This window comes from Acipenser ruthenus, chromosome 2 (assembly GCF_902713425.1).
Source record: "Acipenser ruthenus chromosome 2, fAciRut3.2 maternal haplotype, whole genome shotgun sequence".
NCBI lineage: Eukaryota > Metazoa > Chordata > Actinopteri > Acipenseriformes > Acipenseridae > Acipenser > Acipenser ruthenus.
The window spans coordinates 31,236,644-31,251,894 of NC_081190.1; the positions used below are offsets into that span (position 1 = coordinate 31,236,644).

The following is a 15,251-nucleotide window of genomic DNA, read 5'->3' on the forward strand; positions in this document are numbered from 1 at the left end:
TGTTTACTGTGTAATTAAATAATTATTTCAGTAAACCAATAGTTTGCAATTGATTTCAAGTTCCTGACTTCTAAACCCCACCCCTTAATGTTATTCTGACTTGACCCAGGAAGTAGTTCTCTACCTGCTATTGTGATCATACCTGTTAGAATAACAAATTCCACACATTATAGACTTCTAATGTGTCTGAACTATTCATGGGAACATCGAATTGTGTGTCATTATGATTTGGTGTGAGGAAGCTCAAAAAACTCAAACAGTCACAGCCAGAAAAGTATTTTAATTAACATTGCTCCACAGGCACATCTCACAAGTAATGTGTTTTTTTAATGCCCATACCACAGCTGCATGCAAAAGCAGCTTATTTTACTTTACATAATTTTTTCCACACTTCAGCAGGCCTGTTTTTTTTTTTTTTTTTAACTATTAATTATACAGTCCAATAAATTGAGGTTCAATACCTCAACACTGAAAGCATGTTGTTATAGAGATTTCTGGCATTTCAATAATAATGAACATTATATATTTTTTTATTTTTGCAACCCCAACCACCAATTGTATAAAGTGGTACATTAACCCCACCCCCTCCTAAACTTGTACCATAAACTCATTACCACACAAATAATTGACACTTCTTCAAAAATATTCCACTAGAGTGTAAGAGATCGGAATCGTTGAATATGTGGTAGATTGCAGTGTCTTGACATACCCACACAATGAAATATGAAAAAACAGACAGACATTTAGGGAAAATAAGCACAAAAGAGCAAATACTGACACTTGTATCCATGTACAACATTAAAGAAATATACATTATACAACAAAAAACAGGACTTTAACATAAAATGCTTAGTTTAACAATATGGACCAAAAACACAACATGATGATGAGAGAAGAAATACTTTGTTACAAGTACAAATATTCAGAAGCAGAAATTACTGCTTAATACAGCTTGGTCGAGTTCTTTGCTACCCATCAAGGGGTGTAGGAATCACCATCTTTTCACTTTGGCATCCTCCTTTACTTTCCACAGCATCAGCTCCATACAAGCAGCAGCATCTTCACTGGAGTCATGACCGCCCACTGCCAGGAAACGGAGAATATTAGTGTTAGAAACTAACACAATTATGGTACTTCACCTTCTGAAACTTACTAGTCCTGACGTAATCTTACTTGTCCTTATGTGAATTGCCCAAGTTGGAATCAACAACAAGAAGTTGGGGGTCCCTAAAAATATTAGGCTTAAATTGTATTTTCCTAAAGAATAAACACTGCTATAAAATGTAGATTTTTTTTTTTTGTAAATAAATAACAAAAGGCACCTAGTAAACGCTCCTACAGATCGATCAAGCACCTGTTTGCACCTCATTACTGTACTGTGTGCTGAGAAACTGACACTGATAGCACCAGGCAGGGATGACAGAGGAAAAATTCTCAGCTGCATTGCCTTGCCGACCACAAAGCACCGCCTGAAATTGGCATAATGCAGATTTAATGGGACTAGGTACAAGATAAATATAGTTTTGTTATTAAAATGGTACTATAGTCCTGTATTGGTAGAAGAAAACAAAGAGCATTACAGTTATGCACCACTTCTCATTTCCATTCTTGATTACTCTCACCTGTTTCTCCCTTTAAAAATTTCAAAATGCGGTACAGACACACAAATACAATATAGACTGGAGAAGAGGCTCTGTGGGGAAACTATAGTCCACCCATGGAAGAACTCGAAGAGAGCTATGATTTTCCACTATGAGCCGAGGTCTGCAGTCCATATTGGTTTTATGAATCTGTCGCTGTTCAGCAGGTCTATCAGGCAGTTGTTTGAGAAGCACGTTCAGCATTGACACATTTGAGGGAGTTTAATATATACACATATGTTTTTAAATCCACCCACCCCCCCACCAACACATTCCAGAATCAAGGACTGATTCACACACAAGCATATGCCGACCCCCCACCCACCCTCCTCATACCAGAACCTACCATTCTCTTGAATAATCCGCCTCAAATAGTCCGCCATTAATTTCCTAAGTGTTCGCTTGTTTGGCAAACCCAAACGGTGTGGAAAAACAATAGACGTGTCAATGACAGTGTTGTGAAAGAGCTGGGGGAAACAAATAAAAAAAAAAAAGCTGTAATAAAGTTTATTGAATGTTACACCTACCCAAAAATCTTGTCTTGCGACATAAGTTTTCCATTTTACTTGTTATTGATCAATTCTCATAACCGTTATTTACCTTAAGTGCAAACAGGTCATTTTCAAAGCAGTGACCGATTAAAATAGTTTCAGCACTGAACAGGTTAAGCAGCACTGCCTGAACATCACGGATTGAGGGGTTTGCCCGTTTCAGGTCATCTTCGGTGACTCCCGAGAACCTTTAAAAAGCAATAAAAAAGTTAGAAGTCAAAAAAAGTACTTGAGGGTCTACACAAAACCCTCCATACCTTTCTGTTTCTACTATTATAGTATGTTCAGTAATTTAAATACACCTGCAAGGTCTAATCATAGAGGAGATGCACAAACCAAAAGCAGGTGATATTCCTTTAGCTATTTCATCATTCCAATTGAAACCGAAGATGGATTCATACTTCCCATAAAGCTACGTGCTGCAGGGGGGTTCTCCACAGAGAACCCCCCGTCCCGTCCCGCCCACAAATCCAAGCATCTGTTTTATAAACTGTTTCAATTGGAATTGCAAATGAACTAAATCAATACAATTGACCCTCCCCTGGATGCCATCACCTGCTTCCTCTTGAGAAAAATCTGTGACTGAATACGGTTTGTGGGGTCTCAACTTTTGACAATTCCCAATTGAATGATCAGTTCCTTAGATGCATCTATAAACATGCACAACTTTCATTAACAGACCTAGTTATGAACGCCTTACTTGTATAATGAACCTGGTTGCCAGGAATATGCATACAATCCCCTCACTGCAAAAAAGTTTTAGGGGCACTTTAAAAAAAAAAAAAAAAAAAAAAGCTGAACAGATCTAAATTAACCTGCCTTTTCTTGAAATGTTGAAATAACACAAACTAGCCAATACATCCTGTATAAATATTCACACAAACAGGGAACTTGAAAAGAACTGCTCATACCTGGTGTTATAATCAATAACTTCACTGTCTGGTTTAACAAAAGTGTCGTAGACAACCTGTAGACTGGGGTTTACCACAGTAACCCTTGCGAGTTCCAGACCTTGAGTAGTATAGCACTACAAAAACAGGGAAAAAATTAAAATAACTGGATCCAGTACTGTATGTGTCATATTACAGTGCATTAATATTAAAATGGAGCAGTACTCACCATCTGACAGGCCAAAGCAAACACACCAGAGTTTCCATTACTGAGGGAGGACTTTGAAAATGTCTTTACAAAACCTTCAAGGTTCTCTTTACAACCATCATGTACATGGAGCTATTTAAAAAATGTACAAAATAGAAAAATAATTTGTTAAAACACACTGGTGCCATATTCTTAAGCCACTGAACTTGGGTTACTGCTGATCCATGCGTCTACGCCTTAATCCTAATTATAGGCCTTTGCACACTGGATCTGTTCAGTCATCCGTCAATCCATTGCACACTAGATGCATTAATATCGTACTTCAGAGCGCTGCTGTGCAGTAGAGGCTTTCTAGAAAATATACCTAGTTTCAGTATTTTAATAAAATATAAATACAATTCTGTTACTTGCATAACTTTGAACACAAATCTTAAATGTAGTATAAACTTAATGATCAGCAAACGCTGATGGAAAATGTTTGCCAATTATTAATGTTTCTACCAGACTACAATAATGTTGTTACGCAACACAAAAACAAAAAAAATCTGATATTACACAACACTGTTGTCATAGCATCAGTAACCATATGACACATATCATTCATTCCAAAGTCCGCGGCAATGCCTTGCCATGTATTCCGTTTAGACGCACATTAAATTCGGATGCATTGTCGGATCCAGTGTGCAAAGGTCTTATAGCCTACGTCTTATAGCCAATATTAAAATAAATAAAATAAATAAAGTGCGGCAGCCACATTTAAACTATGCAACACTGGAATAAATAGAGCAACATTACCTGGAAAACTTGACATCCAGGTGTTCCTACCGCGCCTTCGCAACAACTATAGCGAGTATCTAAGCCACCAGGAACTAGAATAGAAATTTTACCAACACAGAAAACAACGATTTTGTATTGTTGCGCATTCAGATTCTCAACACACACAAAAAAAAAAAGCTTCAGTAAAAGGTTAAAAGGTGGTTGCTGTGTGTGTCGTGCCCCCCGTGCCCCCCCCAAAAGAAACTTGCCTTTTTTCTTCAGCACTTTCCCTGAGTGGTAGTTGCACTCTTCCTTCCGAACATGTTTCCCCGACGAGGTCACAGAATAGGTTGCTCCACATCGACAGCAAATCCTCTTCAATGCTTAAACATGCAAATCCATTTCCTCACATTAACAATTTCAAATAGCATGTTTAGAATAGCAGGGAAAGGATATGCTTGTCTTTTGGTCTTGTGAAAGGGAGTGTATTCATTTTTTTTTTTTTTTTTTTTTAAGTCTACATTTTATGGTCCTACTGGCCCTCCTATGATTTAAATTCCCAAGCTTACTTTATTCCATCAAGAAAGCTGTATAATTATTTTGTTCTACACCATACTAAATTAATTTTTAAACATATATTCAATCATAACAACTCAGGCCGCACAAGCTCATGCCATGCCGCTGAATGAAAAAATGCTTTTGAATCCCCTTAGGTTGATCGTTTCCTCCATGGGAGGATATTACCTTCAACCTTTTAAAAATGGTAAACACGTTGTGGTTCTCTCACTACGTTATAGAATTATTGGTACTGTCCAGAAAATTGAGTTTTAAGTTTTGTATAAAACTGTGTATAAGCTCCTATACAGATTGATGAAGTTGTACATTTCTGCAGCACAGGGTTGGGAAAAGACACCTAGGCTAAAATCGCAACAATTTACTCACAGCCTGTAGTGCTTTTCTTGGACACATCACCAAAGAAAGCAGCTGCTGGTTTATCTGGATGCTGAAGAGGGAAGCCATTCACTTTTAACATCTCATCAGTCATAACGTATTCCTTCAGCTGCTCATACAATGCAGCCCCAGCTGAGTCTGAAAGACCAAAGAGGTACACAACTTCAGGATCAGCGAGGATCCACTGGAATATAACCTTAACTGCAGAATAGCATTACCACAAGCAAGGTCATCATTAGCGTCTTGTGGCAAACTGTTGTAGCCTACACTCCTGCTACAACTTACAGTATCATATCAATGTCTTCTGTAATTACAAGGGAGTCACAAAAAGCCATTACCTTCTGCTTATCAAGTAATAATTCAACCACATGTATATCATACTACTGCCTAAATATTAATAGCATATTTGGTATATCATAGCAATAAATTTATGAAAGAATTGTCAAACACCAATTTCAGCAATACTTGAATCGCACGTATGCTAGTCGTTATCCTAAATATGGCATATTAAATAGAGAAATCTTTAAAAGCTCACCGTTCGCCTTCTCAACCTGCAATGTTCCACCACTAGCAGAGGTGTGGCCTCTTGAACCCTGCAAACTGGAGTCCGTGCCTGCAACAGAAGATAAAAATGTAGCATGGGGGAACCTCTGAAGAAATAACTTAATTTCAGCCTAGAACAAACTCAGAAGCAAGGTCAAGTGGTTTCAATTTCCACAAAGCACCAAGTAATGTAGCTTTGGATATGCACATGGTTTGCTAGCTGCAACAGTGAACTACTCTTAATCTTAACCTCCAGAACTGGCAGTTTAAAATACCAACTTACTGTTAGAAGGGTTGCACTGGTTCTTTAGCCTCTTAAGAGAGTTTACAGCTATGCTCAGGTACTTTATCTTGTTGGTACTGCGCTCAAATACAGCCTTTTCTTCAGCCAATGCCTAATGAGAGAAATGACAAAGCCATGGGTTTGGTCATTTTTCTTTTTTTGTAAAGCATTTTGATGGGTTCCATCACTGTTATTCTTCAAGGTTTTATTGTCATTACTTTGTCAAATTAACCACAACCCTTTGCTCAATACCTCTGGGTTCTCAATAGAAACACTTACAAAATAAGCCTGTTCCAAACACAAACCAATGTACTGCAGCACACAAAAAAAAAACAAAAAAAAAAACTAAATGTCAACTTTATCAAGACTATCGCTTACAGTATAATAAAAAGTAGTTGCATACAAACCTTTTCAAACGCCTCCTGCACAGTGAAGGAAGTTTTCAAAAATTCCTCAACAAACATGTTGACGTAACGCTGCCTCACATCATGTGGAACTTTTGAGCTGGGTTCTACAGCCAAATTTGTTTTCCTGCGACTGGCTATTGCCTAAAAGCCAACATAATTGACAAGGTTATGAGTTGCCTAAAATAGTTCAAAGTTGACACAAGTTACTCCCTGCATTGTTAAAACAGATTCTCATTGTTGTAGGGCACATATACCATACTTTATAAATTAATGGATTCATTCTAATAATTCACACTTCCAACTCAAGAAATGAACAAGGTTAACTTATAAAATACCTTGGCAGGAGTATAGGTTGTCCGCTGTTGTGCAGATGTGGCTGGAGCTATTGCCGCAGCCCCAGTTATAGTCCCGTCTGGTAAAATCAACTGTACATTTGAGCTCCATGAAGAAACTGCCATTCCACCAATTGGTACTAGATTTAAGCAGACTGAGGAAACAAATTAGGTAGAAGGGAAGACAAGGGAGCATAACTACCTCCCCACTGCCAAGTACAGAAACAAAGTTTCACAATTGGAGAAGTGGTTCTTTAGATGTACTGTATGGGGACCTTGCACATGTCTACTCTTTCAGAGTTTTCCAATTTTTTGACTGCTTAACTTTAAAAAAAGAGCATATGTATACTGCAAAAATGATCTGCTGCAGAATTTAAAGTTTCCAGAATCCTTACAGTAGTAACACTGAACTGTGTTAAATAAAACCTGCAGATATACTGTACTCTCTGACTAGGTCTTACCAGTTTGCGCAGTGCTGGGAAACGTTGGAGCCGCAGGGGCAACCACAGTTTTCTTCTGCCCAGTAGTGGCAGCAACAAATGCCTGGCCACCTTTGACAGCAGCAGTTAATATAGAAGCCTGCTGCTGCAACTGCTGGATTCGAGTGGGATTTGCAAGCTGTGAAGTGGGCTCCCTGAATGGCACTATGACCTGTTGTCTGCTTGACCTCACCTAAACAAAAAAGTTTTTGTACTTAAAACATTGTACTCCTCCCCTCACTTCCCCCAGAAGGACAACTTCTTTCTTAAATTGTGTCACACTAGATATCAACTACAAACAGCCATCACTTAAATAGGCTGTACAGTAGTGGTGCTCTAAATTGGTCTTTCCAGTTCCTTGTTCCAACTATTTTCTAAATTGTTTAACTGAATTAAGGCCACATCCAGGTCCCAATGTAATTATGCAATTACACCTAGAAAATAATTCACCTCTTGCACAGGAATTTGCCATCCCTGCAGCATACTGTTAGTTCCCATCTTTAAGCAATGCTTTGCATTTAGTCACTCGATGTCCCAATAGCAAAATGTTGAATAGGTTATTTGCGTCATTAGGAGTTACCAGTTACAGCAGTACTATCCTGTGCAACCAATACATTTGAAGGGAGTTCAATGTCAAAAGTTCTGATTTACATTCAAGCTTTCCTTTCAGAGATCTACCAATCTTTGACTAATCCAGTACTGTCTTTGCATTATATCCCAAAAATGCAGCAGATACAAGCCCTTGTTTTTGTTCCAAGCAAAGTCTAGAATACACCACATTGTTTTAGGGTTGGCTGACCAACTAAAATTTACCCTGCCACCAACTTCAGCAAGACGGCAATGCATTTCATTGGTGAGCAGGGCAGTAACTCTAGAATAGAAGTACATTTGGACAGCAGGAATTGCTTTGTGTTGAAAGGACGGGATAGAGCCTGTAACATTGTAATAAAAGCAGCTCATTAATAAAACTCAAATGAAGGAAATTACATTATGCTTAGACACATGTGCAACTCTCTTCTTCTGTCCTGGGAGGAGACTTTGTTTTTTCTCCATGTCTGGTCTGTCCAGTTCAATACATTCCACCACCTGAAAAGAGGAACATTATTGCTTAGTCAAAAACTCAAAATGCAAACTCAACTGCATCTTCTCATCAAGAGCATAGTTTTACACAGGGGATGGGAATATGAAGAGTCCCAAGATCTCATAAAAAACAGGACTTTGTCATCAGCAGGGATCCTAGTTTTCTGCAATAATAATAATAATAATAATAATAATAATCTTCCGATTAAAAAAAAATAAACAGTACTATTTATTGGGTAACAGTTAACACATGAAGTATTTATTGTTCTTGTTACACGTGTGTCTTAGTTTATAACATTAATTATTCTTGAACTGTAACATGTGTTAGTCGCTTTGGATAAATGTGTCTGCTAAATAAATAATACAAAAATGGTCACACTTTCAAATCCTAAGCAAGTTAGAAGCTTACCAGCGCCATTAATCAATAAAACTTTTTTCCCCCCCTCTCACTTCAAATTACAAATAGTTCCCTGTACAATATTAATGTTAGTTAAACTCAGAGTTAGTCTTCGTCATCCGGACGGCTATTGTTAAAACAGAGCTGCCGCATTCCAGCTACAACTGGTCTGACTTTGGAATGGCACCACCTCCCTAATGTGTTTGCTGAAAAAAATCTCAAACTACCGGTTGATCCACTTTGTACAGAGGAATGTCTGCTTTTACCACATTTTGACAATCTTAAAACAGTTTCACACTGTTCTTTGGCAGTTTTAAGATGCTGAAATGATCCAAACACAGTGGTCTGTTTCAGTGTTTGATGGCCCTGCTGTTTCAGCCTCATCTTGTTTACGTTTCCTTGCATTAAAATGTATGTTTAGTGCTTCCCACGTGTTCTACAATGGTCAATTTTTATTGTTTTCGGCATCATTGAACAGCTCTGAATACTGAAGTAAACTGAACTTGAATACCGGAAGCAGTTTTATATTAGATAGGTATGTTTACGTAAATTTAAAGCAAAAGTTGCCTGGGTTAATGTTTATATTATTATACATGTATTGATTTGATTTGATTACCAAACAAACAAAAAAAGCCTTGCATGTTTTTTGACCCTCCAAGTGTAAAACTAAAACCTCCAAAAACATAGAAAATCCAAGTTTTTCCATGTTATTTAATTCTGCAGCAAACTGATTCCTAGGATCCCTGGTCATCAGTAAAAACTAAACAAATTCCATTGTGTAAATTCACTGTATGTGTAATATATATATATATATATATATATATATATATATATATATATATATATATATAATAAAAAAAACTCTATACCATAAAGACAGGGATCTCCTTATAGCCCCAGCTTCTAATATGGGTTGCCAGGAAGGAGGTACTAAACAGAACTTACTGGTCTGCTGCTCCTTTCCTTTTCTTCTGGTTTGTTCTCATTGGCTTCCATAAAAATCCGGTAACATTCTTCCATTTGGTCATTGTCAGATAGATACATTTCCATATCTGAACTATCCGATTCAGAAGAAGATTCAACCTTAATGATCTGATCTTGATTCTGGGGTTGCAACGAAGATGGATTTACCGCAACGTCACAAGTTGTTGCCATCTTTGGCACATCTGGAGTGGATGACTCTTGTGGAGATGGTAAACTGTGAGCCACATATTTTTTACTGGATTTTTGCTCAGCTGTATGCTGGTCTTGATTTTTAGGTGGCACAGGAGATGCAGTCTTCCCAGCAAAGTCAAATTCTCCTTGAAGGGGATCTGGTTTTGGTACACCCAGGGCGGATGTTTTTTGTTGAGAAGGTAGACAGTGGGTCATGTTTTTTGAAGTGGATTTTTGCTCAGTTATATGCTGGTCTTGGTTTTTAGGTTGCACTGGTGACATAGTTATCCCCAGAAAAGGTGCTGCCTGTGGAACAAGTACAGTGGACTTTTGTTGAGAAGGCAGACACTGGTTCATATCTTTGGTGCCGAGTCTCTGCTGGTCTTTCTTTTTGATCAATTGCGCTCCCATTCCTGGATCAGCTTTGTTTTTAAGCTTTTCCTTTGATAGCATGGATAGATCAGTTTGTTCCTGTGGCAATTTAGTGCTAACCTTGGCATGGTCAGATGTAGGGCATCTTACAGGAACTCGCAGAGGTTCAAAAGGTTTTGAGGCAACAGGGACTTGTTCCATTTCACTCTTGGATCTCTCTAAAAATATAACCTTTTTGCTTCCAGTTAAAGATGAAACACTTCCTTCCTTCTTTACTTCAATCAATTCTTTACATTCACTCCCCTGGTTAAGGCTGACAGCAGAACTTACACCATGACTTCCAAGTACTCTTTCACCTTCTTTCCCTGAGATCACCAATGTAACTGGGAGGCACTTGACAGGATCAACTCTATCGGTTGTCTCCATTTCCACAAGTGCTGATGTCGTATCAGGTTTTTTTTGCAGAAGATTTTTGGCACCTACATCTGATCCCTCAAGCTGGCTTTCATTATTCATCCATCTCCTAGAGGCTCTGGGTTTTTTGAAAGGAGTTACCAAAGGTGGGATATCAATGACAAGATCGCATTCCTCATCAGATTCCTGGATCCCAAGTTCATCCTGCCATGCCATGCAATCCCTTGTTACTTTATAAGGTGGTTCTGACTTTCCTCCATACATATCCTCCATGGTTCTCTTTATCCCTCTCTTTGGATCTTCACACTGCTTTGAATTGTTGTTCCCCAGATCTGCAGAATAGTTGGACAATGGATCATATTCCAAATCAGTTGCTGGTCTAGATTTATCCACCACGTATTTACTACTGGTGACCAAATAGGCTGAAGCTGCCTCCAATTTGTGTGTGCGGCTGGGGAATGTTGCATTATTTTTGTTGCCATCTTCAAGTGCTTTCTTCTTCGGTTCTACTGATGTTGCTGTGGCAGAGCATGGATCTGCATCCCAATTTTCTTGTAGGGTCTTGCAGTGGAACAGTTTCTTTTGCTCTTGCTCAACCTCACACTTGACCGTCTCAATTGCTTTGTTGATCCTATAAAGCTCCAAAAGGCTGAGATCCTGTTCAGAGAGTGTATGTGGCTTATTTATGTGATCGTTATATTTCTTTGGAGGGGTTACGTTGTCATTTCCAATTTCTGAAAAATAAAAAAATAATGCCAGAACATAAATAAGTGGGAACAGTTTAATGTAACTTTACACATTATATTTTAGAATCAATTGCAAACAAAACTGTAGCCTTCTGAATTAAGAGTTACAACCTCTTGCTCCAGCACAGTATTTAATATAGGTAGGCCTAACCCTTGAAATTTGCCTTCTACAAATTGATAAAACAGTACATAACACAATTTTAGTATAATATCATTGCTGTGTTACTTTGTAATAATTAAAGTCCCATTCAAAATAATGCACCTTGTAACAAGCCACAGCAATGCCATTACCCCTTAAATATAAACTCCCAAGATACTGTTGCACATAATTGCACAGCTAAAATGTAATTCCCTTGGTTGGTAAATTAAAGGCAGTGTACTATGAAGGTGCCATTCAAGAAATAACCAGTTTATTCATATTTTATTCAGAGGGTTCATTTCTTATTTTTATGATGGTTGAGACGTTAAAAGCTTTGAGGTCCCTTTGCTGCACCTCAGATTAGATACATTCAAGTACTGTTTGTTTGCAGTTTCTGATTTGTTTTTTTGTAAAAAAAATGTTTGTAGCAGTTATTCTTTTAAATATATGGATGCAGTTTCCAATGTATGCTGGCATGGTTCAAGATCTCAATGAATACTTAAATCTACTACAGACACCTGAGCAGTGCTCATACTACAACCAGAGAACAGTTATTACATGACCAGTCTTAAATTTATCCTGTTCATACACTTTTATTCAATCAAAGGGTTTGTCACTTCCATAATAATAATAATAAGTATTTTTAAAACGGGCAAACCATTCTAGAACACATTTGGTTCATGTAAAACCGACTCCCCAGGAGATCTAACCTCAAGGCTGTCCTTTGTGGTGCCATTTAAAGTTTCAATCACCTCAGAAGTAAGGAATTAACCATCTTGTTTCTTAATTAACTAGTGTGCTAATTAACTATCTTAAATATAAATTAATGTCCTTAATGGCACCTCATTAAAAAAGGCAGGTCCGAATACAGCTAGCCTTTAGTGGGTTAAGTACAGTATTAGGCATTCAAATTTCAACCCTAGTCTAGCGGTAGTACTGAAAATCTTGCATCATTATAAAACTTACCCTAGTGGGAACTAAAACCACATAACTGTGACAACGCAGTAAAAACAACTATTTAAAATGAAAGTGGACACGAACGGTTATGTGCGTTATGTCTGAGCTTGAAAATCAATTAAAAAAAACACACACACACACACAACCCTGCAGCGGATTAGTAGAATTTACACAAAAAAACAACCAGTTTGTCAGGGTGACCTGTTTATCTGTTGGCTGAAAGCTTGTCAGCAAGCAGGGAACATACAATATCACGTTTACTTATTTGTTGATTTTATCTCGTTTAAAAAGAAACCAGTTAAAAAAAACGTTACTTGTTTTAATCTTGCATTTATTGTAAGTTTTGCTTTGTGGTATCTTGCACTGTTATTGTTTGTATATGATCAAGTGTCCACTCCTTACCCCGCGGTTTAGAAGCAGCCACGCTAAACAAGGTTTCGTCTGTCCCCCTGCCATGTTTGTAATGACAGTACGGCCGCTCACAGATTCTCCTTTTTGAAAAGGGGCAGTCTATCCTGCTAAATAACCCCGTTGAAGGAAGCATCGACAACCTCACCCCAAAACCATTACACACATACTGATTTTAATACTTTCAGAACCACGTTTTCTATAACGAACGCTACAATTCAGCAGTTCAAATTCACATTGTGCGCCAACTATTTAAAACCCCAAACTCCGCCTATAGTCGAAGCAACAACCAATGTCTTGAATTATCACAATCACGTGTTTTTTTTTTTTATCACGTTACCACACGTAAACAAAGTATCAGAAGACTATGAACTACTGTAGATCAGAGCTGCCTTAGTACACATCTATTATAAAACACGTTATAGTGTTCGTGATATGTTTTTGTTACTGGGCAGTGCTTTTACTAAACGAGCACGCACAAACACACACACACACACACAAACACACACACACACACACACACACACACACACACATTGTAGCGTGCACAGGGGAAGGCAGCAGCAGAGCTAGGTGACGTAATCACACCAAGACATAAACCCAATATACGCTCCTTGCAAAGAAGCCGGCTCTTTTGTACAGCGGTGTCGGCTATGTGTGGATTGCTTCACCCTGTATGATGCGCCTGCCTGCGTTAACGGAGTTCGCTACAATATATATATATATATATATATATATATATATATATATATATATATATATATATATATATACAGTGCCGTGAAAAAGTATTTGCCCCTGTCTGATTTTCTGACACTGAATGCTATCAGATTTTCAACCAAAACCTAATATTAGATAAAAGGGACCCTGAGTGAACAAATAACACAAAAATTGGATACGTATTTAATGTATTTATTAAAGAAAGTTATCCAACATCCAATGCCCCAGTGTGAAAAAGTAATCGCCCCCTTAGATTCAATATTATTATTATTATTATTTATTTCTTAGCTGACGCCCTTATCCAGGGCGACTTACAATTGTTACAAAATATCACATTATTTTTACATACAATTACCCATTATACAGTTGGGTTTTTACTGGAGCAATCTAGGTAAAGTACCTTGCTCAAGGGTACAGCAGCAGTGTCCCCACCGGGATTTGAACCCATGACCCTCCGGTCAAGAGTCCAGAGCCCTAACCACTACTCTACACTGCTGCCCACTAACTGGTTACGCCACCTTTAGCAGCAATAACTGCAATCAAACGCTTCCTGTAGTTATTGATTAGCCTCACACAGCGCCGTGGAGGAATTTTGGCCCACTCCTCCATGCAGAACTGCTTCAACTCAGTGACATTTGTGGGTTTTCGAGCATGAACTGCTCGTTTCAGGTCCTGCCACAACATCTCAATAGGGTTTAGGTCTGGACCTTGACTAGGCCATTCCAAAACTTTAAATTTCTTGTTCTTCAACCGTTCTGATGTAGACTTGCTTGTGTGTTTCGGACCATTGTCTTGCTGCATGATCCAGCTGCGCTTCAGCTTCAGCTCACGGATGGATGGCCTGACATTCTCCTGTAGAATTCTTTGATACAGAGCAGAATTCATGTTTCCTTCAATGATGGCAAGGCGTCCAGGTCCTGATGCAGCAAAGCATCCCCAAACCATGACACTACCACCACCATGCTTGACCGCTGGTATGAGGTTCTTACTGTGGAATGAAATGTTTGGTTTTCGCCAGACATAACGGGGCCCATGTCAGCCAAAAAGTTCCACTTTTGACTGTCCATAGAACATTGTTCCAGAACTCTTGAAGATCATCCAGGTGCTTTTTGGCAAACTTGAGACGAGCATTCATGTTCTTCTTAGTGAGCAATGGTTTCCGCCTTGCTACTCTGCCATGAATCCCATTTTTTGCCCAGTGTATATATAATCATGTGATATAATCCAGGGCTGGCAATGGAACGTGAAACAAGCAATATGATTGGTAGAGCAAGTCACTTATCCTCCTTGTGCTCCATCCTGCAGATGAGATGTTAAATCAATGCCCTATTGTAAGTGACTCTGCATATAATGCACAGTTCACAGCCTACCTCTGTAAAGTACTTTGTGATGGTGGTCCACTGTGAAAGGTGCTATATAAAAATATTATTATTTAATCAAAATACTTATATAAACATGATTTATGCTTTTTTCCCTTCAAATCCACTGTTTAACCTGGATTATAAATGCAATAAGGCCGATGTATATGGACAGCCTGTCAGGCCTTATTGCGTATATACAGTATATATATGTCCAGACATATTTTCTTATTTGTTTGTTTGTTTTTTAATCATAGGGTTAATATTCTGTATATTTCTCCTTTTTTGTTATTTAATGAACTAAGGGGTTGATTTGATCAACCAATACCCCATCTGGGTCCACACCAGGATAAACCATGGTTGTACCAAAATAGTTGCACACAACTCCTCACAGATTAGCCGCTGAAGTGGAACAACGAGGATGGAGAGACCGGGTTTACCCAGTGGAGGTGGGTTGTTGAGGAT

At 38.3% G+C, this 15,251-nt stretch overlaps 1 protein-coding gene across 1 annotated transcript; it reads right to left on the reverse strand.

Moving 5' to 3' along the window:
• Positions 1-398: 398 nt before the first annotated feature.
• Positions 399-12,973, reverse strand: LOC117974087 (RNA exonuclease 1 homolog). The gene is made up of 16 exons (XM_058993975.1): positions 12,703-12,973; positions 9,463-11,192; positions 8,028-8,126; positions 7,023-7,233; positions 6,565-6,716; positions 6,230-6,370; positions 5,823-5,934; positions 5,532-5,609; positions 4,988-5,134; positions 4,315-4,428; positions 4,085-4,158; positions 3,311-3,421; positions 3,103-3,218; positions 2,241-2,379; positions 1,987-2,107; positions 399-1,083 (listed from the first exon to the last, which is right to left on the reverse strand). Exons 1-16 carry the CDS (start codon positions 12,842-12,844, stop codon positions 992-994), a joined length of 3,579 nt encoding a protein of 1,192 aa, XP_058849958.1. The 5' UTR covers positions 12,845-12,973; the 3' UTR covers positions 399-991.
• Between the last annotated feature and the right edge of the window lie 2,278 nt (positions 12,974-15,251).